The sequence below is a fragment of the Myxocyprinus asiaticus genome, chromosome 39 (assembly GCF_019703515.2).
Source record: "Myxocyprinus asiaticus isolate MX2 ecotype Aquarium Trade chromosome 39, UBuf_Myxa_2, whole genome shotgun sequence".
Classification (NCBI taxonomy): Eukaryota; Metazoa; Chordata; class Actinopteri; order Cypriniformes; family Catostomidae; genus Myxocyprinus; species Myxocyprinus asiaticus.
This window is the reverse complement of record NC_059382.1, coordinates 36,548,708-36,576,554: the sequence shown is the minus strand read 5'-3', so window position 1 is coordinate 36,576,554 and position 27,847 is coordinate 36,548,708. Positions and strand designations below refer to the sequence as shown.

The 27,847-nt window shown below is 39.8% G+C and overlaps 1 protein-coding gene across 2 annotated transcripts in view; it reads left to right on the top strand.

The window, feature by feature from the left end:
• Positions 1-27,847, top strand: part of dscamb (Down syndrome cell adhesion molecule b) — a 264,610-nt gene that overhangs the window by 178,880 nt on the left and 57,883 nt on the right. For both annotated transcript variants that reach the window (XM_051678499.1, XM_051678498.1), the window contains exons 10-12: positions 3,394-3,513; positions 6,624-6,803; positions 23,049-23,245. In XM_051678499.1, coding sequence (XP_051534459.1) covers positions 3,394-3,513; positions 6,624-6,803; positions 23,049-23,245 — 497 coding nt within the window. The remainder of the gene's footprint in view (positions 1-3,393; positions 3,514-6,623; positions 6,804-23,048; positions 23,246-27,847) is intronic.

The window sequence follows — 27,847 nt, the reverse complement described above, 5'->3', positions numbered from 1 at the left end:
TTGCCTTGTACAATTAATGTTGCTCTATTACACTATGACCTTGTACTATTACGCTATAGCGCAATTATGTTGCGCTATTCTTTAGTCATTGCCATTCTTTTCAGCGAAAACATGCCTCCTTTCTATGTAATTTAGGCTTATTGTGATTTATTCACAAAAGTCAGTGGTAATAACAATGCAGTTAACATTGTGCAATTATGCTATTACATTGTGCCATTAAACCAGTACAAGGTCCTCCCCTTCAGTCTGTCCCTGTCGCCTCGCATCTTCATGAAAGTTGCAGAGGCAGCCCTTGCCCCGTAAGGCATCCGCATCCTCAACTATCTCGACGACTGGCTAATCCTAGCTCACTCTCAGGATTCGTTTTGCGCGCACAGGGACCCGGTGCTCAGGCACCTCAGCCGACTGGGGCTTCGGGTCAACTGGGAAAAGAGCAAGCTCTCCTCGGTTCAGAGCATCTCTTTTCTCAGGTTGGAGTTAGACTCAGTCTCGATGATGGCGTGCTGTTGGTCCGGACGGACAACATGGCAACGGTAGCATACATCAACCACCAAGGCGACTTGCGCTCCCGTTGCATGTCGCAACTCGCCCGCCGTCTCCTCCTCTGGAGTCAGTAGCGACTCAAGTCGTTGCGAGCCACTCACATCCCGGGCGACCTCAACAGCGCTGCGGACGCACTGTCGTGGCAGGTCATGTTCAGGGGAGAGTGGAGACTCCACCCCCAGGTGGTCCAGCTGATTTGGAATCGATTCGGTCAAGCGCAGGTAGACCTGTTTGCTTCCCGGGAATCCTCACACTGCCCACTCTGGTACGTCCTGACCGAGGCTCCCCTCAGCACAGACGTGCTGGCAAACAGTTGGCCCCGGGGGCTACGCAAGTATGCATTCCCCCCAGTGAGCCTGGTCTGTGCAATGTTAGAGAGGATGAGGAGCAGGTCATCCTAGTAGCACCTTACTGGCCCACCCAGACTTGGTTCTCGGACAGCCCCCCGGCGAATTTCCCTGAGGAAGGACCTTCTTTCTCAGGGTCGGGGCACCATCTGGCACCCGCGACCAGACCTCTGGTATCTCCACGTCTGGCCCTTGGACGGGACGCAGAAGACCTAAGTGGCTTACCACCCGCAGTGGTAGACACGATCACTCAGGCTAGGGCTCCCTCTATGAGGCGCCTCTATGCCTTGAAGTGGCATCTGTTTGCTAAGTGGTGTTCTTCCCGACGCGAAGAACCCCAGAGATGTGCAGTTGGGTCGGTGCTTTCCGTCCTGCAGGAGAGGCTGGAGGGGCAGCTGTCCCTCTCCACCTTGAAGGTGTACGTGGCTGCTATAGCGGCGCACCATGACACAGTTGACGGTAAGTCTCTCGGGAAGCACGACCTGATCATCAGGTTCCTTAGAGGCACGAGGAGGCTGAACCCTCCCAGACCGTGCCTCATTCCCTCATGGGATCTCTCCGTGGTCCTATGGGGCCTGCGGGGAGCCCCGTTTGAGCCCCTGGAGTCAGTTGAGCTAAAGGCACTCTCTTTGAAGACTGTCCTCCTGACTGCGCTCACATCCATCAAGAGGGTAGGGAACCTGCAGGCGTTCTCTGTCAGCAACATGTGCCTGGAGTTCAGTCCGGAATACTCTCACGTGGTCCTGAGACCCCGACCGGGCTATGTGCCCAAGGTTTCCACGACCCCATTTCAGGATCAGGTGGTGAACTTGCAAGCACTGCCCCAGGAGGAGGCAGACCCAGCCTTGTCGTCGCTGTGTCCGGTGCGCGCTTTGCGCATCTATTTGGATCGAACGCAGGGCTTTAGATGCTCTGAGCAGCTCTTTGTCTGCTTTGGAGGACAGTGGAAAGGGATCGCTGTCTCCAAACAGAGGATCGCCCACTGGATCATTGACGCCATCACCTTGGCATATCATGCCCAGGACGTGCCGCCCCCCTTGGGGCTATGAGCACACTCTACCAGGAGTGTGGCGGCCTCCTGGGCTCTGACCAATGGTGCCTCTTTAGCAGACATCTGTAGAGCAGCGGGCTGGGCAACACCCAATACCTTCACGAGATTTTACAATCTCCGGGTTGAGCTGGTTTTGTCCCGTGTATTATCAGGTACGAACAGGTAAGTGTGCGGGATAACTGGCTGGATGTACCACTTGCGTACAGCGCCTTTCCCCTCCTGGAGGGGCAGACGTACGCCTTTACCCCCCAACCGTGTTCACGAGACCGTGGACCCTGGATGTCCTTCCTCCTTAGCCCTGTAGCAGGCGAGTTCGCAAAGAAACTCAATGCCGGCCCAGTACGTGTGCTTGTAAGCCCTGTACTGGGGTAGGTGCTCCACATGCGCTGGGTCTGTAACCCTGTTTGATGTATCTTCCACGAGACGATTTCCCCTTTGGTAAACCCGCATCTTCCTTGGGCAGAGTCCCCTCTGCCTCCGGTCGCCGTGTTTGTAGAGCTCCGTCCCCTCTGGGTAGGAACTACCACAGGGACTTCTCCACATGCGACACTGCCGACAAAACTCGGTAAAACCATGTGACGTATTTCCACACATTACCTCCCCTTCGGGCAGGGTTTGGTCTCCGCGGTGTCTTCCTCTTTGGAGTGACATCCCCCCCCCCCCCCCCCCCGATGCGGACACTTATGGCCCCCAGTCAATCGATTTCCACTCTTTTTTAGGGAGAAAAAAGAAGAGAAGAGGCCACGGCTGGTGTAGCCTGTCCCCTTTTTTTGGCAGTCGACTTGTCCCCGAGGTGCAGGGGACCATACGACACGCGTAGGAGCATTGGGGGAGGTTACGTGATGGCCAGGTGCGCTGGCTACGAGGCACACAATGGTCTGCACCGCCAGTCCATGTAACACAGTTCAGCTAGTTGTGGCGTTTTGTATAGGGACCCCTAGTGTCACTACATCGACACAATGTCGAGTGAGTGACAGATAGGGAACGTCCTGGTTACATTCATAAACTCAGTTCCCTGATGGAGGGAATGAGATGTTGTGTCCCTCCTGCCATAACATTGAACTACCTGCTGAAATGGCCGGGACCTTGTCTTGGCTCCTCAGCACAAAACCTGAATGAGTGGTTGCGAGCCAGCTCCTTTTATACCCGTATGTCCGGGGGAGTGGCATGCAAATTCCACTCGCCAATTCCCATTGGCCTTTTCTCAAAGATCAGAGGTGTTTGGGGCTTCCAAGGGTGACCTCTAGTGTTTAGTGTCACTACATCGACACAACGTCTTGTTCCCTCCATCAGGGAACGGAGGTTACGAAAGTAACCAGGATGTTCTTTTCAGTGCAAACATGCATCGTTTCAGTGTAAATTAGGCTTATTATATGATTGTAATGTATTCAGAAAAAAATTGCTATTTGATGCTGTTAAATGTTTTAATATTAATGTTCTTTTTCTGTGCAGTTCCACCACATTTTGAGGTGCAGCCAAGAGACCAGGACGGCATTTATGGGAAATCAGTGATCCTGAATTGTTCCGCAAAGGGAAATCCAATCCCCACTATAATATGGAACCACTCGAAAGGTAATTAAAAATGTATAATTTTATGTCACTTCCTGTCCATTGTCATAGCTTCTGTGGACAAAAGACTGTAATGAATATGAATTATTCATGAAAAGAAACTTGCAGGCACAGGTGTATGTTTGCATTAAAGCCATGTGCTGGATTACTGGATTAGACCGAGAGCAGATGACTCACTCGACCTTGACTCTTCCTGAAGGGAAGCAGCGTTTGAAGCCCTGGCTATGCATTGAAGATTAAAGCTCACAAATGGAAATCCATATCAACAATAAAAAATGTGGCGCACATTAGGGAAGGAGAAGTTCAGCTGGAAAGCATCTGGGGATACTGAATTCTTGAAAGTATACGGTGTCCATTAACATGACAAAATTAAATGCTCTGAATCTCAACAATCAAATAGGCTTGTAAAGGGCATGTTTAAAATCCTATATAAAATACTTTTTTGGTTTTCACAAAGCCAGCCAAAAAACAACTATCACATACTGTATGAATCATTAATGTGCATGAATAATGTTAATGTTGGGAGTAGCGTAGGTTAAGTGTTCTGATTACCTTTTAGAAATAACAACACTGGTAACACTTTTCAAAATGTTCTATTTGTTATCATTAATTAATGCATTAGGAATCATGAAATAACAATGAATCAAGATATTTTACAGGACTTATTAATCCTGGTTAATGTTAATTTATAAATATATTATTGTTCCAATTTATAAATATATTATTGATAGCAATGAATGGGAGTGAATGAGGCAAAACAAATATAATTTTTGTTTACCCATTTGCTGCAACATAAAAAGAAAAATGCCACTTTTACATTTTCCAAAACTTTCCAAATGAATGAATGAATAAATAAATACATAAATAAATAAAAAATAATATAAAAAAACAGAGAGCAATGGATTGCAATTGTCAGAAAAGAGAAGATGGCAAATTTACTGTCACTCTCTCAGCAGCTGTATTAGAACCTCATCTGTGTTAACTTGTTTTTAAAAACTAATTCCAGGGTAATACAATACAAAGTATAATGTTATATAATAATTTAAAATTGCAAATATAAAAAAGTTCACTAGATTTACACTGCTGTATAAGGCGGAAAAGAGTCATCACAGTCTGTGAAAAGGGTCCATTGTAAAAGAAAAGAAAAGAAAATATTAAACCTGTAATTCTTGAAAAAAGAAATGTTGTCATGAGTTGTGCAGAGTAATCTTTTAATATTTCCTAAAAAAAAATAAACAGTGAAATTTATTTAAAAAATGTTTGTCTACCAAATCGAAGTGAGGCGGTCTAACCAACATATAGGTTGCCATTTTGTTGTCATGTGACAAAAAAAAAGAAAAAAAGAAAAAAAAAAAGATCTCTTTAGACCCTCATGACTGTGTGGGAAGTTTAAAAAACAATATATATATATATATATATATATATATATATATATATCAGATATTTCAGGCATATTTTGTTCAGGTCATTTGGTGTAACCCTGAGAAAACTTCTTAATATTCTAGACTCAAAAATGTATGATATTTGTTATACAACCTTAAAAAATATTTTTAAAAAACGTATAAATAAATGTGTGGCAAAGTAGTTTTGCCACTTAAAAGCAGCCCAGTGTTCCCCCAGTGTTCCCCCCGTTCCACTTACATTTTCCCCTGTGTTCAATACATTCACGTATTCAAGGTGCAAGGAAAGTATTTTGATACCTTTTACTTGATGGTCATTAAATCTTTTTCTTCTTCTTCTTTTTTTTTTTTTCTTTTCTTTTTTTTTTTTTAGAAAATGCATAGCAATTGAATTAATTAATATTAATGGATACATGATTGTAAAGTGTTACCCATGTTACTTTTTGAATTTACAATGTAAAACCCCCTGATTGTCTTTCAAATAAGTTACAGGCGCTACTTTTCTATTTACAGTGATGTATTTACAATTTGAAGATTGATCCCTGGGCAATAATTCTAAAGTTGCCTTTGCATTGCAGAATTTGTGCATAGATGCAATGCCACATAAAAGTCGTACTAAAATACGGTGGCTGTGTTCCACCTCACCACCTAGTATACCTCACCACTAGAGTCAGCTCTAATGTGTCTCTGGTTCTGTGCAAATAAAATGCCACATCAGAACTGCTTTGCTTTTGTCATGACAGTCAGTGTACCTCTTATATTTCTTATATTTGCTAAACGAGAATTAACACATATGGCAAAGGTGTTACATCCACGCATTTCATACTCCTGTGATTGCCATTACTGTGTAAATAAATTTACAGTATGGTGCTTTTTGCCGCATCATATAGTTTAAATGCATGCTTGTGTTGTATTAACACCTCTTCAAATCTGTGCATTTTGCAGTGTAAAAATGGCTCTAGAGAAACAGCTTTCCTATATATTTTTTTAATGTAAATGTAACTAACGGCTTACTTTCCATAAAAAGGAATAATCTACATAATTGGTTCATTTCTGTTAGCAGTAGCACAATAATACAACACCACTTTTAAAAGTTTGTAATGCAAAACGGGTAAAAAAAAAAAAAAAAGACACTTAGTGACAAATGCTGTACTCTTAGAAAAAAAAAAAAGAGTACAGGCTGGAACTGTGCGCCTTTGTTTTCTCTGTGTGTTGACAGCCAAAAGTCTTTTATTTTATTGCTCAGGCAAACAGACAGTATGTAGCTTTAGAAGATTAAGTTGCCTGGCTCATGGTGGTATTATGGTGTATTTTATATTATTGAATCACACAACATCCACTAATACTAATCCAGAGATGAAACACCAGATACAAAACACATCTGCTCTTTAAATCCAATTAAGACATCATCAAATGTAAACACACTGCATTATCCGCATCAGTATTGAGCATGACAAACTGTGTAATGCTACAGTGTCAGATTACAGTAAAACACGTCATAAATAAAGCCTTTGTAAAAAAAAATATATATATATATATATATATATATATATATATACAATTTTATTTTATTTAATATATTATTTTTCTCTTTATGACTCAAAGGTCAATAAGAGAATTATAAAGGATATGGGAAGATGTAGTCTAATGCCTTATTGTATGAGACTAAACAGACTATATGTCTTGCTCATTCAAAATTCATTTCTCTCACAGGTGCTGGTGTGCCACAGTTCCAGCCTATCGCCTTGAACTCTGGCTCTCGTATTCAGCTATTGGAGAAAGGCTCTCTGCTCATCAAACACGTCCTGGAGGAAGATTCTGGATTTTACCTGTGCAAGGTCAGCAATGACGTGGGAGCCGATATCAGCAAGAGCATGTACCTCACCGTTAAAAGTAAGACCCTGTCAAGTGGAGTATGTGTGTGTGTGTTTGCAAATGTGTGAGTAGATGAAATAATGCTGGATGATTAGATGTAATCTGATTGCTAATAAAGGAATCTCCAAAACTTCTGTCATTGTTTATTCACCCTTATTGTCCAAAACTGAGTGTTGTTTTTATTTTTCTGTAGGGGAAATATTGAAAAGTCTTTACACAGCTATTTTCCATACCATTACAGTTCTCAGATCATGGTGACCATGTCAAGCTCCAAAAAGGATAAAAAAAAAACACCATTGAAGCTTCTAGTGGTTCATATGACTATATTTCAAGTTGTCTGGAACCATGCAATAGCTTAGTGTGATGGACAGACCAAACGTCAAGGCATCCAATCCGCACCGCAGGTGCCATGTTTGATTTGAGAGCTGCAGAGTTATTAAGAGTAAATAATGACTTCAATTTCGGTCTGTTTAACACAAAAAGCTATCATACAGTATGTCTTCAGAAGACATGGCATATAGCGCACAAATCGCGTCTTCTTTTAATGCTTGATTTGTTGGTGTTTTTTTTTTATTTTATTTTTTTACTTTTGGAGCTTGACAGACTAGGTCACTATGATGCTGCATTAAGATTCTTCAGATTTCTCCTTTTGGGTTTCACAGACAAAATAAAAGCATGCTGGTTTCGAATTAAATGAGGATGAGTCAATAATTCCTTTAATAGACAATTATGACTGCAGCCAGATTAATTAATCTAAATGTTTTTTATTTTATTTTGTCATGTGACTTTACTTTGATTTACTTTACTTTAAGTCTGAGCCATTGATTATAAGGAGCATGTGTGCATGTGTGTGTGTCTCAGTGTGCATACAGTATGGTCCCGAGGGCATTCTTCTGCCCTATTGACTGCTGTGTGTACGGTATTGTGCTCCCTGGCAAACTGTTTATTTGCTGAATAGGCAAAGGCTTACATCCCCTCCATTAAACCCAGCACACAACATTTATGCCCACTCTGCCATGAGCAAAAACCAGAGCAGCAGAGCAGTGCCACTTGTTTTTGCATTATTTTCCTTTTGTCTAAACATCACCATCCATGTAGATTAAAGGAAAATTAAAGTAATAATCCAGACAAAAATGCAAATTCTGCCATTACAAAGTGAACTGGGACTCAGGCTGTCAAGCTTCTACTATAGCTACGTTTTCATCCAAGATGCAAATTTAATTTATACAGAAAATCGAAATATCACAAAAAATAAACATTTTTAGAGCAAAGCTTTTCCATCACATGTATTTAAATCATCACTTCTGGGGAAATTGGTGCAAACAAAAACAAGTTGAAGCCACCGTGGCTCTTTGATTAATTGTAATTAATTACTTGCACTTCATAGTGCGCAAACAATGCGCACTGACGAACTTCATGTTTGCTAGCGTGCAGCGGCAGATGCCTAATGTCTGGGAGTGAAAGTGTGTCTTACAGTTCTGGGAGGTAATAGTAGCCAATCAATATGATGACAGGCTTTGGCTCTGGCATTTCAGAATGACCAGAGCAATATTTTAGATGCTATGTAATAATATTGCTAATATTCTCTGAGCAAATTATGTGTTCACATGGCTTGCTGAGGCATGACTTTTTTGATGAGCATCTATGTTTCTCCGTAAATGCTATAGGAAAATATTTGGTAAATGTGTTTCCATCATAGTTCATGTGTATGTCTGTTCTTACAGAATAAAATAAATAAAGAAATAAATCAGTTTATGTGCATTTTGTAAAGTTTATTTGCATCTTGGTGTTTCCATCTAGCATTTTGGCAATATCCCAAAATTTGCATAAAAACATGTTAATGGAAACCCAGCTAATGACAAAAAAGCACAATAAAAGTAGTCCATACATCTTGTGTGCTGTATTCCATGTGTACTGAGTAATATTAGGTAACTACCTGTACTTAATATGGGTTAAGTTTAGGTTTGGGATTAGGTTCAGTGTAAGTACCTAGTAATTACTGTAGATGTTATAATTATATAGTGTGTAAATGTAAATGTTCATATTTAATTCACCTTGAGCTTTCGTTTTGGCAGAACACGGGAGGTGCAGTGTGTATCTGACAGTTTGAAATGTTGCTCATTACAAATCTGGTGAAACGCTGTCCCCTTTTAGATTTGTATAATAAATGTAATGGTTACAAATGTTTGGAATTGTGTGTATGTGTGAACCTGCAGCGCTTTGCTTTCATGTTTCACTTTTTTAATATATATATATATATATATATATATATATATATATATATATATATATATATATATATATATATATATATACAGTATATATATATATATTGTGAATATCCGATATATCGCCCAGCCCTAATTTGACATAACACACACACTCATTTATGAACATAAATTAGATTTAAGGGCTGTTGCACATGGAAACTTTTCTAGCAAATAAATTAAATACAATTTATAGCCAAACTATTCAAAATGTGCTATCATACGTATATTGCATTTTGTTTTGTTTAAGTTGTAGCCTGGCGGTTAGTGCTGTCATACGGGAGATGCAGGTTCGGAAAGTGTCTCCGTCCTCATGCAAGGGATTCATTAAGAGTCATTTGCGTGATGGCTGCTGTGTTTTGCATCAGAGTGTTAAGAGAAAATTGGGAGGAGCCGAGGACATAACCTTGGGGAATACCAAGGCTTAATCTTTTCTTTTTAATATATGTTGTCTGTCACTAGCATCTAGCATCAGTTTGCAGGTGGAATTTAAAATGTCAGCCTGATCACATGAACATTTATTGACTGTGGCACAATTTTTGCAATTGATTTTACGTGGTTCCTCAAACGTATCGTGGCAGTTCCACGGTTAAATGTCCACTGTGTGGCGAGAAAGGAGTTACATTTTTTTAGCAAACAGATAGAGGTTATTAAGGTTAATGCTCTGTCGAGTTGTAAATCAACAAAAGTACCTTCCTACCCTAAACCTTAAACCTAAACCTAACTGATAGTGGCATAGAAAGCAAATGTAAGATGGAATATAAATGTAGTTGGTTAATGCAGACATCAAAATGTATCTCCTCACAAGTCATGTGCTGTAGTGAAAGTGTTTAGATGTCATAAAATAGCATTATGTGAGGAACAGGACAAAAAGCAAGCATTTATGAACTGATCATCTGCCGTTTTAGTCTGAATTTTTGTGAAGTGAATAAAAGTTGTTGTTGTAGCACCTCTAATGTTTATTTCACCTGGAAACTTACACAATACATGCAATGAGCCACAAAAATTATTCTGCTAAAAGTTTGGTATAGTAAAGTGATTCAGTGAGGAAAATGTGCATGAAAATGGCATTCTGGCTTGAAATTTCAAGGGCAGTGTGCAAGGTCGTTGTGAAAATATTAAATTATATCAAACACAGTACTGTTGAATACTGTAAAGTGAATCAGTATTAATTCCAGTCTCTGTGGTGAGAGCGATGTCTGTGATTTTTTTTTTTTTTTTTTTTTAGAAGGTAGGATAACTATAGCTCATTATTAATTACAGATCTAGAAATAAAACAGTGTGGATTTATAAAGAATTGTGAATCTTTTATGCACAAATGGTATGTGTATGCCACAGAGAGGAATAGGTGGAGTTGATTTGCTTACGTAGAGAGTATTTTTGCAGTCTTATTTTTCTTTATTTTGTCATCTTTCTTCTTATGTTTGGTGTCGCTGCCTTGCCTTAGTAGCAGAGAGAAGCACATGCTCAGACTGTGACCAATTGTGCAATAAAAAGGGGGAACTGCTTCAGCATTGAAGCTTGCTGCAGTCCACCAACCGTATACACACACTGCCACAGTACCTCACTCAATTGGCCAGCACACAGAAGAGTAGATCAGTGTGTGTGTGTGTGTGTGTGTGAGAGAGAGAGAGAGAGAGAGAGAGAGAGAGAGAGAGAGAGCGAGAGAGCGAGAGAGAGAGAAATGGGAAGATGGCCCACTCAGGCGTGACAGCGTGACCTAGTTTCCCAGGGTGCCCCTGTACTGGTGATAAAATTAGTGCTGAAATGGATTATGTACACCCAGAGTTGCCGGCACAGCCTCGCCATTCATATGGCATGATACGCCATACACACTAATCATATTCAACATGGCCATCAAAGTGGAAAACACAAATGGAGTTATCATAAGGTGGGTTTTCATCAAACTATTTGTATGCGCATTTTGAAATTGCGCAAAAGAAATACTGAATGGAAATGCTTGAAATGCGAATAAACTTTCTAAATTCGCTCAATATTTAACGTGTAAGGAGGAGGTGGATTTTCTAGAGTTTTGCATTAGTGAAAATGCGCTTTAAGGAGATGGAAACGGTTTTTTCGCAAAACGATGACTTGTTTTGACCATTCGTGCATGTGTTATGAGTGTGCGATAGCTTGATGTGACTTGGCACACAATTCTTTGAACATAGCGCTTGCCATTTGGAAGTGTTTAACCCACAGCTGGTCGATAAAGTGGGTCCTCACAATCCGGCAGAACAATTTTGAGAGCGGGCGCTCCCAGGTATGCGGAGACTGGTGGTGTGTGGGCATCTCAGCTATTTCAGCCCACATTATATCAGGTATTAACCTTATTCTGCAGTGCATTTAATAAAATGAGATACTTGCTCCAATCTTGCAAATAAAACTGTCCCCAAAGCAGGGAGAGGTCATTCAGCTGCTCCATCATGACGAGGCGGCTCCCTCATGATAATGTGCATTATTTAGTGGATGGAAACGTGCAACAATTTGTATTTTCTTAAGTCGAATTTTTAGAAATGCGCTTAAAAAATGCTAAACATTTTGGATGGAAACCCAGCAATAGCTAAATACACACCCAGCTGTTAATGTTGGACTGGTCTAAATTGGCAGGAATATTTTAAGGCTCACTTGCTGCATATGCACTGGAACAATCACCTTCATCCGGGATTACAGTTTTTGGCATTATTGCTGTATTCATACTGTGTACAAATACGAATATTTGCAAATTTTTTGACTTGGAGGTCATTGACTGCTCAGTCAATATTATGAGTTTCTGCAGCACTGATCAGACGATCATATTTCATGCTTTTTAACCCGTACACATCTCTAAACTGCACATATATGCTTCATTGCTCTGACAATAAAGACCATTTAAGGATACATATGTGCCACGACACTGTGTGTATGTTACTTGCATAATTGTCTTCATGTGTTTTGCTTAAATAGGCAGCTTTACATAGAAACACACACAGCAACAGTAGCTGAACAACATTTTCTTGGACCTGTTTTGAACGTATGCGTGCATGTGTGTGTGTGTTAATGACTTTAACAAAAAAAATGTGCCTGGTTTCTATCAACGTATTTTTTTGCGCACATAAAAACATAACAAAATAAAAAAAAAACGATAAGATGGAAACACATTTAACAAATATATTCCTATAGAATTTATATAGGAATATAGGTGCTCATCAAAAAAGTCATATGACTCAATAAACCATTTGAATACATAATTAGCTTAGAGAGTATCATCAATATCATCGCATAGCATCTCAAATATTGCTCTGGTCATTCTGAAAAGCCGGAGCCAAGGCCTGTCATCAAAACGATTGGCAACTATTACCTCCCAGAACTGTGTGACACACTTTCACACCCAGACATCTGCATTTTAAAGTTCATGAGAGCATTGTGTCTGCATGCTCTAATCCCCAAGTATTTTATTACATTTAATAAAGAGCCACAATTTTGTGTGTCAATTACAGCATAAATGAAGATTTTGTTCTCTTGAACACAGGGGATGGAAACTTTTTGTTTTGTTTTTTTTTTTTTCGCAAATTGGTTTTGAAATATTCTGATTTTGTGCATAAATTACATTTCTAGCTTGGATGGAAACATGACTACTTATACCAACTTTTAATGTCATATTACAGGCATTTTTTCCACATCACGTCTTGTTATTCTATTTTTATTTTTTCCCTCTGTAAAAGCCATTTGTTTTCAACTCCTTGTGAATTTGCAAATGTGCTAATTTCTATTCTGTGGTCAGATATTTTTGGATAATGACCACTAAACTGTTTAATTGACCATTGTCCCATGCAACCAATTCCTTTTCTATTTGCTGTGCTATTTGCAAATCCCGCTTAGCTCCTTAGATGACAATTTGGTAATTTATTTTTCTGAAATGATGTTGCTTTCCCTCACAATAGTCTTAAGTTCCCACACAACAGGTTTTGCATTCCCTTGCAATAAGTTCTGCATTGCCTCACACTTATTTGGGGTTCCCTCGCAATATCTTTATCCAATGCTACATCTGTAATCTCGTACTGTCAGAGAATGTACTGTTTTTGATGAAAGATGCACTTCTCACAAAAACAGACTAGGAGCACTGGAGACATAGACCAGGGCAGGGCTGGAGGCACCGGAATTACCAGCTATGGGGGGGAGGGTGAATGAAACCATGTAGATGGCTCCAAGTCAGGGGCGGGGTCAGGCAGCCCGGGAGGAGGCTTGAGAAAAGGGGTGGGGTCTGGACGCCTGGGAGGAGGATCCAGGTAGGGGGTGGGATCCGACGGCCTCGGAGGAAGGTCCAGGTAGGGGGCAGGGTCCCGCGGCCTGGGAGAAATGTCCAGGTAGGGGGCGGGATCCGGCGGCCTGGGAGGAGGGTCCCGGTAGGGGCGGAGTCTGGTGTCCATGGAGGAGGGTCAAGGTAGAGGGCAGGGTCCGGTGGCCTGGGAGGAGGGTCCAAGTAGAGGGTGGGGTCCAGCGGCCTGGGAGGAGGCTCAAGGAAGGGGGCATAGTCCGGCGGCCAAGGAGAAGGCTTGAGGACAGTGATGAGGTAAGGCAGGTCAGAGACCACTTTGCAGAGGTCAGGCAGGTTGGCGGCTGCTGGACAGGGGTCAGGCAGGGCGGCAGCTGCTGGGAAGGGGGCAGGCAGGTCAACGGCGGGCTCGGCAGCCTCCTGGTGGTCAACTGTGGGCTCGGCCACATTCTGACGGTTGTTGCAGTCCAGCTTGTCTACTACAATGAGGAAGTCGCAGGCCAAGTCTCTGATGTCTGGCTCCCCTTGATGGATGGAGAGGCGCTGGATGAGCTAGGTAATTTGATCTTTAACAGAGCCCAGGTGGGTGAAAGATGGGAAGAGGAAGATACCCATGATGCCAGTTCATTCTTTCAGGATTTGGCAGAAGGAAGGGCAGGACTCAATTGCAGAATGAATGATGAATTATTAGAACCAAAAATGACCAAAAACACAACAAATACCACCCCATAGGGGAAAAACGATGTTCCAGAAACAGACGAGAACTTGGTGGCAGGGCTGGAGAAGAGGAGCCTCAATGTCCAGGCTCAACACAGGAATCTCCAGGGATCTATGGGAACACAGACAGACAGGACCGAACACCACAACAGGGAACACAACCACTGTACTTTCCACATGAACATTCAACAACAAAATGGCACAAAACAGGGAGTATAACTAGGGAAGGAAATAAGGAGGGTAACGAGGGAAGGCAGGTGAGGCAAATTAATTAAAAACAAGGTAACAGGGGGGCGGGGCCTAGACGTGAGACAGGAGAGCACATGGCAAACAAAACCTGACAGAAGCCATGTGCTCACACCAAACACAATGACAAGAAGAAGAGCATATGGTGAATGAACAAAAACATAAGCCATGTGCTCAAACAAATATCAAAACACACAACTAGACAGAAGCACGCACGGCAAAGAAATAAGACCTGAAGCCATGCGCTCACACAGAGACATGAACAAAGACAGAGCACATGGCCAGGAAATAAGCACTGAGCCTGGTGCTCAAACACAGAACATGGGTGTCAGGATCCTGTCAACAAATAATAAACACGACTGACAAAAGTGACAGGATCCTGACAATTTAAGCACAAGAAACAACTTTCTTGGTATCCTGTATATAGCACTTACAGTTTAGAAGAGCCGTCCAACCCGCGGTGCTCTGAATGTGACGTGTCATCAGCTCCCAAGGGATTATGGGGCAGCAAAGTGTCCAGTCGATCTGCACTTCAGAATTTTGCTGGAAATAGTCATCTGGGTATTTTTCGCTTCCTATTTTGACTGAGGATTCGGACATACTACTCCATTGGCATACTGTTTTTGGCATATTTTATAGTGGAAAAGTATGGATATTCGGACGCAGCACATTTCTTATGGAAATTACCTTCCCAACAGCATTCATGAAGCTGACTCACTTTCTGTCTTCAAAAAACGGCTAAAAACACATCTTTTCCATGAGCACTTAACCAGTCACTAAAAAAAAATATGCACTTTAATCTTTCTTGAATACTACTATTCTGATGCTAGTGAAACTTTGTAATACAGCAAAAGCAAACACAAAACTGACCAATGTTTTGCTACATTAACTATAGTTTAACTATGGCATAGTTAAAAAAAAAAATCGACAACTATATTTATTGTTAAATCATAGTAATAATACTAAAGAAAACCAAAACTATGGTAATAAAAATCATTCTGCCAAAAAACATTTTGGGGTAGATTCACTAAACAGTTGCGCGACTTTTGCGTGTGGTATTTCAGTGCAAAACCCTGAGTCTTATTCACTAACCACATGCAATCTATTTTAGCAGGCGCAATCAGCACTGAAATTGCTCTGCGTATTGAGTATTTAAATGAAGTCATTGTCATTCCTTCCTGCACAAACACACCTCCTTTCATTGTAGATTGCGCTTCATTCTCAAAAATTTGCTTGCTGCAATTTAGATTGTGCTATTACCGCCAAATGAAAGTAGGCGGTAAAATTAATTTTACTTAAAAGAGACGTTTGTGAACATTTTCAACTGATCATATCAGCAGTAAATAATCAAATAATCATCAAATGATGGAGAAGAGCGTTATAACCTGGCATATTTCCAGATGCGCATGTCATCAAGTGCACGTTCTGTATGTTTAAGAGATGATCCAGGGGTCTAGATCAAAGTGATGCTGTACAGTCCTGGCAGGGTGTGTCGAATACGGTGGTCTGCGGCATCATCCGCTATATTACGCTTATAATCGGACCGCAAGGTCAGAATTGCACGTGCAATTTGCGCTCAACAGCGATTTTGTGGCCGTGTTTGCGCCGTTGCCTGATCTGCATAATTTCATTTGTGAATCAGGCGCTAAACCGGCGCAGAGAGTGCATGCAAAAAAAAAAAAAAAAAAAAGCGCTATTACCGACCACAATTCATTCTTAGTGAATCCGCCCCTTTTAGTTTTACAATAGTAACACCATGGTTCATTTGTGGAACATGTACCATGTTTTTTAAAAATAGTTGTTACAATCATGGTTACTTTAGTTTTACTATAGTGAAACCATGGTTATTTTTATTTATTTATTTATTTGCAGATTAGGACACTGATTCTTGAGATAAGGGACAAAATATGTTTTAAATCTGAGTTTTTATTTTTTAATAATAAATAATTTATGAACAACTAACCTCGCACACCTGAGAAGTAATTGATAGGTGCATTGGACACAAGCTGTAGCAAAGTCAGTGAAATGAAAAAAATCCCGCACACTATCCTGGCTTGCAGAGAGTATCAAAATTTATTCAGCAACGTAAATGCCTGACGAAGGTCGAGTGACCGAAATGTTGCTAAATAAATTTTGACACTCTTTGCTGGATAGTGTGTGGGATTTTTTTCATTTCAATACTAAATAGTTTAAAATGGAGATATTTGTAGACAGAGGTCTAAGCTAACGAACCATGTAAGGGAATAGGCTTTTATATAAATGCTTTTTTTTTTAATTAAAATTGACTTTTATTGACATAATTTATATATTACTCTAATTTGTGTCTAATCTAATTAGATTTTCCAGTATTTTTATTATTATGAATTTCTTGATTTTTAACATAAAGAGGACTTTTGCATGTCTCAGTAATCAGTGAGGAATGATTCTAACTTTTTATTATCATAGTTTTGGTCTTCCTGTATTTCTACTATGGTTTTACCCTGAATATAATATAATATACCTTTATAAAATACTGTTACTGTAGTAAGACCTTGATACATTTTGTGGTTATGGTTTTACTACAAATGCCATTGTTGAACAATAGTTACTTTAGTAAAACCATGGTAAATGTTGTCAATATTTTCATAAAGCACTTTTTTTTAGGGTTGATATAAAATCTTATTGAAATACTTGAAGCTGTGTCCCCAGGTTGTGATTCAATCCCTTCCCCTTAAACTAGTAAATCACATAATTTTGTCAAAACATCATCATCAACCTTTCAGTAAGTAAACTCAGCAAGGATAAGTAATTGCAACGTTTTTTTAATTATTTTTTTTATCATTCTATCATAGATTTTTTTTTTTTTTATGTTTGCGAAGAAGCAAAAATGTCAACCCTGTTAACTTGATAATTGAAAGTAAACAAGTGATTATTAAAAAGTAGATATTTGTAGAAATATTAGCATTGCATTTTCTTCCTAAAAAGCACCAGACCTGTAAAATTGTCAATCTTGTTACATTTGTAAAAGCGTGGTTACATTGCAACAGTATGTTTAATAGAAGCACAGAAATGTACTTTAAAAATCACCCTTTCAAAATAGAGAAGACCTGTTTCACAGAATGACTAAAACACATCCTTGTTGTTTGTGAAAGAAAACACTGTTGTGAAAATCAAACACTCTTCTCCCTGTGGCTTTCCCTGGTTTGGTTAATAACAGTAAGGTGCTGTTCTATGACTTCTGAAACGAATAAAGGGAGATTCTGTTTGATGTGTGTATGGTTATAGCTACCATCAGCACTCCCCCTCTCTCTTTATTACAGGAGCCCGTTATATTGTTGGATATTAAAAATATACATCAACTAAGCTGTTATGGGAATACCATTTAGAGCCTCTCTTGCCTGAAGCACCTCAGCTGCTGAATGCAAGACTTTAAATGAGATTATACACACTCTTTTCACTGTGTATTAAAGATAATTTTCAAGGAACTGAGAAGTTGCCTTATTTTAACCTTTGACATTGTATTCAAATGTCAAAGGTCTTCTGTGACATCAAATGAAAAGCATCAGTAAATACAATTCTGTGTTGAAATAGTGCGCAGCAGAAGGGTTCTTGATGTAAAACTCACATCAATTTTCTCCATAGAGAAATTTAATTTTAACGATAATGTTTAAACCTTTCTACACAGACCTACCACAAGCTTTGAGGTTGTTAGGTGATCATAGATCACATCTGTAGAAGACACAAGTTAAAAAAAGAATTTTGATTTCAACTTCATTTTTTATCAAATCATATTTAAAGGAATATTCCATGTTCAATACAAGTTAAGCTCAATCAACAGCATTTGTGTCATATAATGTTGATTGCAACAAAAAAATAATTTTGACTTGTTCCTCCTTTTCTAAAAATAAATAAATAAATAAAATGTTAAAATCAAGGTTACAGTAAGGCACATACAATGGACGCGTGAAAGATACCAAGTTTTGGAGCATTTAAAAACAGAAATGTGGAGCTTCTCATTTTAGCACTTACATAAATTCTTTGGTTAAAACTTATGTATTCTTTGAGCTGTAAAGTTGTTTAAAGTTTTTACTTTACACAGAAAAGGTTAGTAGTAATTATTGTTTGTCTATACTTATGAAACAGTGAGTATTTTAACGTTTACGGATTTACCCCATTAAATTCCTTTTTAAATGCCTCACTGTAACCCAGATTTTTGCTTTTATTAATGAAAAGTTGAAATTATTTTTATTATTTTTTTTGTAGAAATCATCATTATGCTAAAAATGCTGTCGATTTAGCTTAACTAGTATTGAACCTGGAATATTCCTTTAATAGCCAAATTCCAAATGAAAAACTACACTACCTGTGATCCAGAGAAGTTGCTGTTACCGTGGAAACATTAATTGTGGCAAAAGAGCTCAGAAGTGACCGTGCTCATGATATGATTGAGTTTCACTTCCAGAAATAAAGCATCTAAATTGACTGGTTTCATTCAAAGTCAAAAACATTCTTTCAGTCATGACAACTCTCAGAAAGATTTGGCATGTTAATGTGGGTATGACATATTGATAGGATATTGGTCTTGGCAGACTAGATCTGCCATGATGCTGCTGTACACATGTGGACATGCTGCTGCTGTACAGTTAGATAAAAGACATGCTTCATTGAGTATGTATGAACATGCTGCTGCACAAATATACATTACAAGCAAACCCCATGGAGCAGATCTAGGCAGGTGGTGCTGGGGTGGAGATGGGTTTCAGAGAAAAGACTCTCGCAACACGCTGCAGTGAAATCAACTTGTCTGCAAAACTAAACAATACAAATGTTACTCAAAGAGAGAGACGCAAGTTGATTGGCTACCCGATGACATGTCAAAGAACCAGTCATTTTACACCATGCAAGCCAACTGGCTTAACATGTCACACATGAGCGAGCCAATTGGCTGACATAAAACAAGCTCAAAGAACCTATCAGTTTGCGCCACATAGAGTTGCATAGCTGAACTTTGGTCATTTCAGTCATGACAACTCTCGAAAAGATTTATCATATTAATTTTGATATGACATATTGATAGGACATTGTTCTCGGCGGAAGAGATCTGCTATGCTGCTGCTGCTGCAGAGCATGTTTGGAGACTTGCTACTGCTAGAAAGTACACAGACATACAGATTTAAGCATGTGGATATGCTGCTGCTGCTGCACAATTAGACAAAATGCAAGACATGAACATGCTGCCGCACAAATAGTCATAACAGCAATCCCCTTAAAGCAGTGAAGCTGCACAAAACTCTTAACACAAACACAAAAACCACTTTGCTGCTGCTTTGAAGAGCCATGTGCACTGAGTGTATGTTAGTTAGGTGTGCATTGGCAACTGGTCAAATGGTGTAACGCTAATGAACTAAATTTCTGTGTGTGCCTTGGCCTGCTTGGCTGAATGGCTTAAACGGCTAGTGACCTAACTTGTAATGTGAACCTGAACCATGAAAGCCCAGAGCTTATATAACTAGTGACTTAGACTAGCTATCTGTGGATTTATCTAATCTAATGACCTAAGATGTGCAATGTGTGCCAGATTTGGCTAAGGCTTACCTTGTTAAAGATGCACTTCTATGTGTAATGGCCAAAAGCAGACCATAGAAGAAAATCTCCAGCAACCACCTTAGGGCAGTGGTAGCTCAGCGGTTAAGGCTCTGGGTTACTGATCAGAAGGTTGGGGGTTCAAGCCCCAGCACCGCCAAGATGCCACTGTTGGGCCCTTGAGCAAGGCCCTTAACCCTATCTGCTCCAGGGGCGCTGTATCATGGCTGACCCTGCACTCTGACCCCAGCCTAGCTGGGATATGTGAAAAAGAAGAATTTCACCATATATGTGCAAATGTATAATGTGTGATAAATAAAGAAAATAATTATTATTATTGAACAAACAGCATTTTTTAGAGTAAAACTCTCGCAGTTCACTGCAGTGAATCCGACGTATCTGCAAAACTGAGCAATTTAAATGTAATACAAAGAGAGAGATTTAAGTTGATTGGCTACCCGATACATTTCAAAGGATCACTTAGCTTACACCATGTGATTGGCTGACAGACAACAAGCTCAAAGAACTTAACAGCTTAAGCTACATCGAGTTGCATGGCTGAACCTTCGTCATTCAAAAGGCTTTAACATTAAGTTACACCAACAAAAGTAATTGTTAATGGTCAGATCAAGTACAAATAGCACCTTAAAGGTAACAAGTGCGTAATTACTTTTTACACCTTAGAACATTCACATTTGATAAAATAATTTGTCCACCCATACCTTTAGGATTTTGCTTCAGCACAAGTCTCATACTAGCATCAGATCTTCAGAGGAAAATACACTCCAATAAAGAGCAATAACATTTAGAGAAGGCGGAGGGATATTGTTATTGTCCTGTACTTAAAATGTATAGTTATCGTGCAAAATAAATCAGCTTTCTCTGCAATGGCGGTGCAGCGCTGAGCTTGTAAGTGAATAAGAGATGAGAGTTAAATGTTCACAGCCCTGACTCTGACATTCTTGATAATGTCAGCCTCCACCAACTTATGCAGCACAAAACACCACCAGTATAACACTCACTCTCAGACCTTGGGCACAGCCAAGGTGAACCTGGGAGACTGCATATTTGTTACCCATCTCTCTGTCCTCTTCTGTCTGCCTGTATGTCCTCTGCATGTGCATTACAGAGATCATAACATTGCATTGTATTACAGAAAGGGCTGGGCGGTATAGGCAGACAACCTTTTATCCTATAATGAATCATTTTATATATTTTGTTATTACTTAAAATTTTCTCCAAACAAGGATTCATCCATATTAAAACATTTAGCATTTATGTCCTGTACTAAAGATCTGATCTGATCATCTAGTGAATTTTAGTGTTATGTGATTTTGAGATGGTGTGTGATATTGTGTGTGATAGTAGTGACATAAAGGTGGTGACATTTTTCCATTTTCAATGAAAATTAAAGTCATTGTTGTAGCACCTCCAGTGTTCATTTCACAAACTGCAACAATATGTATTGAACAGGGCAAGTAATTATAATTTTGCAAAAATATAGCTATAGAAGGAGGCAGCAATTCAGGTAAGAGTAAAAGCGTCCACTTTGCTTCAAGAAACATTTATTACATAAAATGAATAAGACATATTTAATATCCCACTCAATTTCTAGGTCACTAACCAAATAAGCAAATTTTGTGACAATAACTATTAACTTATTTTGTAAAAAAGGTAAGGTTTTGTTATACTGTAATTTGCAATGAAAAATGAACTGCATTAATTTTGCTTTCATGCAAAAATGAAAGCGTTTTCCACAAGTGAACTCATACTTCTGAAACACACATTATACATATGCATAAATTACTTTTATAAATGGCACAGCCATTAACAAGGAAAATTATAAATGGCACTCCATGTCAAAAAATAACATGATTCTATGAGACCAGGTCAGGAAAATCACCAATATCTACCACAGTTTAAATGAAATAGCAAAATCTCACATTTCTACCTGTGATGAGGAGGAGGGTGTGGCCGGGCCATGATGGAGCACGGCCGGCGCTGAATCAGCTGATCAGCGGGAGCTCGAGATAAAGGGGCGGCCGGAGATGCCTGTTTGAGTGAGAGATGCACACGGCCACGTTGCATGTGTGTCTGTGTTTGTTTATGTTTGTTTTAAGTTAAGTTTCTGATTAAACTTTACGTTGATTGTTCAGCCGGTTCTGCCAGTATAATGTGTGATAAATAAATAAAATTATACATTAATTAAATTAATTATTAATTATTATTATTATTATAATTATACAATTATAAATTATACGTTTCGGATTAAACTTTACGTTGACTGTTCAGCCAGTTCCTGCCTCCTCCTTGCCTGTCCTTGAACTGTTATAGTGGTGCCGAAACCCGGGAGGGTGGAGGGATGCGCTGTCACGGAGTCCTTGCCGCTGCCATCGGCCAGGATAGAAGCCGCGGCCATCTACCTGAGGATGGAGGGGTCGCTGCCAGCCTCCGAGAGCCGGAGGAACCGCTGCCGTCCGCCAAAGAAGGGGAGGAGCGGTTCCATCCGCCATGGGCCGGAGGACTCGCTGCCATCCGCCAGGGGAGGAGCGAAGTTGGCATCCACCAGAGGGTGGAGGAGCGGTTGAGGACCGGGCAACAGCACGTCCAGGAGCTGGCAAGCAAGTTCGTCGCGGCCCGGCTATGCCCTCCTCCTCCTCACACTACCGTTATGGTATAGACAGTCAAACCGCTAAGCCATAGTGCGTGCTGATTTCGTGATTTTTATTCACACACCAGTGTCACCGGTGCTGGTATTGCTGAGCGAGACAAGCAGAAAGATCTATATGAATAATCGAAGTGTGCTCATCATTAAATCATAGCTTTGCCTGCCAGCAGAGAGAAAGAGAGAGAGAGGGAGAGAGAGAGAGAGAGAGAGAGAGAGAGAGAGAGAGACAGATCTATCACACTGCTTCAGGTTAACAAGCTTTCAGACAGTGGAGTGGGTGAGACAGGCCTGAGTGTCTTTGTCTCGCGGCTCTTTTCATGTCTGTGCTTGCAGTGTGGACTCCATGCTTGCGAACAGTTCAGTTTGGTTTCAGCGTGGCACAGTCACTAAATGTAGATATGCAGATAAATGAAGGCACAAGGCTGTAGGTAATCACCGGCCTGCTGATATTCAGTACAAAAGCACTCTTACTTGTGTGATATATTTATAAATGAAGGACGATAAATATCATGTCATGCTTAATATCACTCTCTCTTTCTCTTCCTCTTCAGTTCCTGCCATGATCACCTCTTACCCCAACACTACACGAGCAGAGCAGGGTCACATGACTGAGATGAGCTGCACTGCTCATGGTGAAAAGCCCATCAAGGTTCGCTGGGAAAAGGAATCTCATATCATTAACCCAGACATGAGCCGCTACGTGGTAAATGTGAAGGAAGTGGGTGATGAGGTCATATCCACTCTGCAGGTGAGCTAAAGTAAAAAAACATCCTCTGTTTGCACAAACTTGTGTTTGTTCTTAAAGACTCCATGACATAATTTTTTCTGCTGAGTACTTCAGCTTTTAGTCCATGGGCCCTATATTAAGAGCGTTAAGCGCAGTGCTATCCTTTAAGTCTAGGCGCAAGTGGGTTCAACTAAATCGTGCGTGTGCAATGCGCTAATGGGCTGGGTGAAGTACAATTTAATTCAGAGGTTTTTCTCCAGTTATTGCAGCATCTGCGTCTTATTAAATATTCCATTACCTGTGAAGCACCAGCAATATAAACAAAGACAGCACATTCATAAGAAGTCAGCAGTGTAAATTAACTGTATGCAATGAATTAGAATAATAGAAATATGGACACGCTCCTTTTATATGCTTAGAAAAGTTTAATCTCTTCATGATTTGGATGTACCATCCATTAAATTCTAGAGAATTTGCATGGCTAGTAGTAACAGCAGTGGCGGGCCGTGCATTAAAAGTCTAGGCCTTCAGTGTGATTCATGCCATTAAGAAAACACAGTTTCACAATGAATAAGACACCCTGTGCCTTTGGGTATCATACATTATGTCGCAGCTAACTAATAATACCAATTGACATTTTAAAAACACGTCCACGCAAGAAAGCCAAAATTTGAAACAACACTTAATGCTCAAGCAAGCCTAATTTTAACTGCATCATGACTGTTTTGTGTCTCAAGTTTTTCACACTGTTTTTGTGACTTCAAGATGCATTCCATTGCACTTTTACTAGTAGGAAGTTGGAAAATCCGACTTTCCGAGTTGAATGGAACGCAGCACTACTTTTCAAAACTTAATCTGACACTGAATGCTCAAGCAGCCTAATTTACACTTAGAAAACTCCTGATGTTGCTATAACAATGCAAAAAGCACTTACCAGTTTACTTGAAGTGAAAATCAGTAGTCCTTTCCTGTTTAATAAATTAAGGAATCACACGATCATGAAGAACATCTCGTTTTTAAATCCATAAGGATCTCTTTCTCAGTGGCGACAGCGGCAGTAATGACAGCAAGATCTTTCGCTCGCTTTCAAATTACATCACTTAAAGCGTGATTGCTTCACTCAAGGCCAGCTAGAAGGCCTTGACCGGGACATATCCTAAAGATCACACCCACCAAGAACAAATAAATAAATCTGATTGGCTGATGAATCTGACAATCTGACTTTAGTTGCCCATTCATTTGCACTGACTGATTCTGAAGGCCTGAGGGGGTGGAGCTCAGACTGACTCACTACTTTGAGCATGTGATTTGTGAAAGAGTTGTCACGCTTCGCTTGTAAGCATCAAGGAATAAATTCTGACTGGATAAACTTTTCGTTTTTCTCTATTTGTTTGTAGATTAATTAAGAGTGGAAAGTGATTAAAAATACATATGCAAAAAGGTGATTGAGAATGAAAGGATGAAAAATATTTATTTATTTGGCATATTAGGCCAGCAGAGAAGGCTTTGCTGGCCCTGAGAATTCGCCACTGATTAACAGTGATTGTATTGGCACGCACTTCAATTCTACCGGTCGATTTTCACTCTATGATAACAAGTGGAAAAATACCAATACAAATTATATCATGAATACAATTGAAAATATAAACATAAAAATAATAACTGAAGAAAGAAAGAAAAAAAAAACAAAAAACAACAACAACATTTAAACATCAGGGACATAATTTGATGTTCCACATTATTCTCAGAGTTTGGACATGACCATTATTACCACCTGCTGGTGGAATCTCCAAACTGCAAATGTAGGAACTGAATTTAGACTTTGAGCTAAAAACAGACCTACTTTTGAAATGTCTTAGTGCAATGACCTATTTCTCAGGAAAATAGTAAATTGCGATTTGCGGCACTTTAATTACATACAATGTGCTCACAGTTTGCGTGCAAACACCCACAGATGGCACAGACACTCCCACCCACACCCACTTGCACTTTGCACTTTGCACTGGCATGAAAATTGCACTAAGAATTAGCGCTTCCACAAGAATTGGATAAGACACTATGCTTTGTGCACTCATGAAAATAGAGCTCTGTGTGTGTTAGGCCAATTAAATGCTATTGTTCTTCTAAACGGTGACTAAATTCACTATTTGCAGATATTCATATTTACAATGGACTCAGGTCTTTGGTCTTTCTCGGGACCAAAAATATTAATAATTCAGCTTGCACTACTCAGATTTTTGTCCAATCAAATGCTTTCTAAAATGAGAAAGTCCCTCCTTCTAATATCACCTACAATAGGCCAGCAAGTAGAAAATCATGGACTAAATTCAGAATCACATACAGGTGCATCTCAATAAATTAGAATGTCATGGAAAAGTTCATTTATTTCAGTAATATCAACTCAAATTGTGAAACTCGTGTATTAAATAAATTCAATGCACACAGACTGAAGTAGTTTAAGTCTTTGGTTCTTTTAAATGTGATGATTTTGGCTCACATTTAACAAAAACCCACCAATTCACTATCTCAACAAATTAGAATACATCATAAGACCAATAAAAAAAACATTTTTAGTGAATTGTTGGCCTTCTGGAAAGTATGTTCATTTACTGTATATGTACTCAATACTTGGTAGGGGCTCCTTTTGCTTTAATTACTGCCTCATTTTAGCGTGGCATGGAGGTGATCAGTTTGTGGCACTGCTGAGGTGGGATGGAAGCCCAGGTTTCTTTGACAGTGGCCTTCAGCTCATCTGCATTTTTTGGTCACTTGTTTCTCATTTTCCTCTTGACAATACCCCATAGATTCTCTATGGGGTTCAGGTCTGGTGAGTTTGCTGGCCAGTCAAGCACACCAACACCATGGTCATTTAACCAACTTTTGGTGCTTTTGGCAGTGTGGGCAGGTGCCAAATCCTGCTGGAAAATGAAATCAGCATCTTTAAAAAGCTGGTCAGCAGAAGGAAGCATGAAGTGCTCCAAAATTTCTTGGTAAACGGGTGCAGTGACTTTGGTTTTCAAAAAACACAATGGACCAACACCAGCACCAGATGACATTGCACCCCAAATCATCACAGACTGTGGAAACTTAACACTGGACTTCAAGCAACTTGGGCTATGAGCTTCTCCACCCTTCCTCCAGACTCTAGGACCTTGGTTTCCAAATGAAATACAAAACTTGCTCTCATCTGAAAAGAGGACTTTGGACCACTGGGCAACAGTCCAGTTCTTCTTCTCCTTAGCCCAGGTAAGATGCCTCTGACGTTGTCTGTGGTTCAGGAGTGGCTTAACAAGAGGAATACGACAACTGTAGCCAAATTCCTTGACATGTCTGTGTGTGGTGGCTCTTGATGCCTTGACCCCAGCCTCAGTCCATTCCTTGTGAAGTTCACCCAAATTCTTGAATCGATTTTGCTTGACAATCATAAGGCTGCGGTTCTCTCAGTTGGTTGTGCATCTTTTTCTTCCACACTTTTTCCTTCCACTCAACTTTCTGTTAACATGCTTGGATACAGCACTCTGTGAACAGCCAGCTTCTTTGGCAATGAATGTTTGTGGCTTACCCTCCTTGTGAAGGGTGTCAATGATTGTCTTCTGGACAACTGTCAGATCAGCAGATTGTGTAGCCTAGTGAACCAAACTGAGAGACCATTTTGAAGGCTCAGGAAACCTCTTCAGGTGTTTTGAGTTGATTAGCTGATTGGCATGTCACCATATTCTAATTTTTTGAGATAGTGAATTGGTGGGTTTTTGTTAAATGTGAGCCAAAATCATCACAATTAAAAGAACCAAAGACTTAAACTACTTCAGTCTGTGTGCATTGAATTTATTTAATACACGAGTTTCACAATTTGAGTTGAATTACTGAAATAAATGAACTTTTCCACGACATTCTAATTTATTGAGATGCACCTGTATTTCCATACTGTTCATTTTATTTCTGCTGTGTCTATGGCAGAAATAGAGTATATGGTAGTATGCGATTCCAAATTTTGCCATGGTTCATGGCTGTAACGTAACTAAATTGGCAATTTACACTTATTTATTGTTACTATTTATTTAATATTATGTACTGGCTGTTTCAAGACAGAAAGAAAACACAAATTCACAAGGTATTTAAAGTCATGAAACAGCATTCACAACTTCTATGTTGTGAAATATTTCTGAGTGAGATAAAATGTAGGGCGGGGCTTGATTTTCGGCTAGACTAAAGTGCAAACAGTGTTAGATGCTGTTTGCACCCCTAATTAAGTAGTAACCTACAGTAGAGGGGCATAATTGCAGCATGTTTATTGTGTTTATTTAGAGTCACACAGACACCCTACACCTATCCCTACCCCTAAACCTAACACTAACCTTACCTTACAAAAATTAACCAGAGTTTTACTATAGTAACCATAGTATCACCATGGTATTTTGTTGTAAAATCATAGTAACCACAAAGCAAAATAAGGTTACTATATTAACTCCATATTACTGTAGTAACACCATGATTACTTGCATTAAAACTATGGCTTCTGCCAAAAAACATGGTCAATACAATATTACTATAGTAAAACCATGGTTAATTTTACCCGGATCAAATCTTTTTCTTAACTCCCAGACCTTCCCTGTGACCAAATCA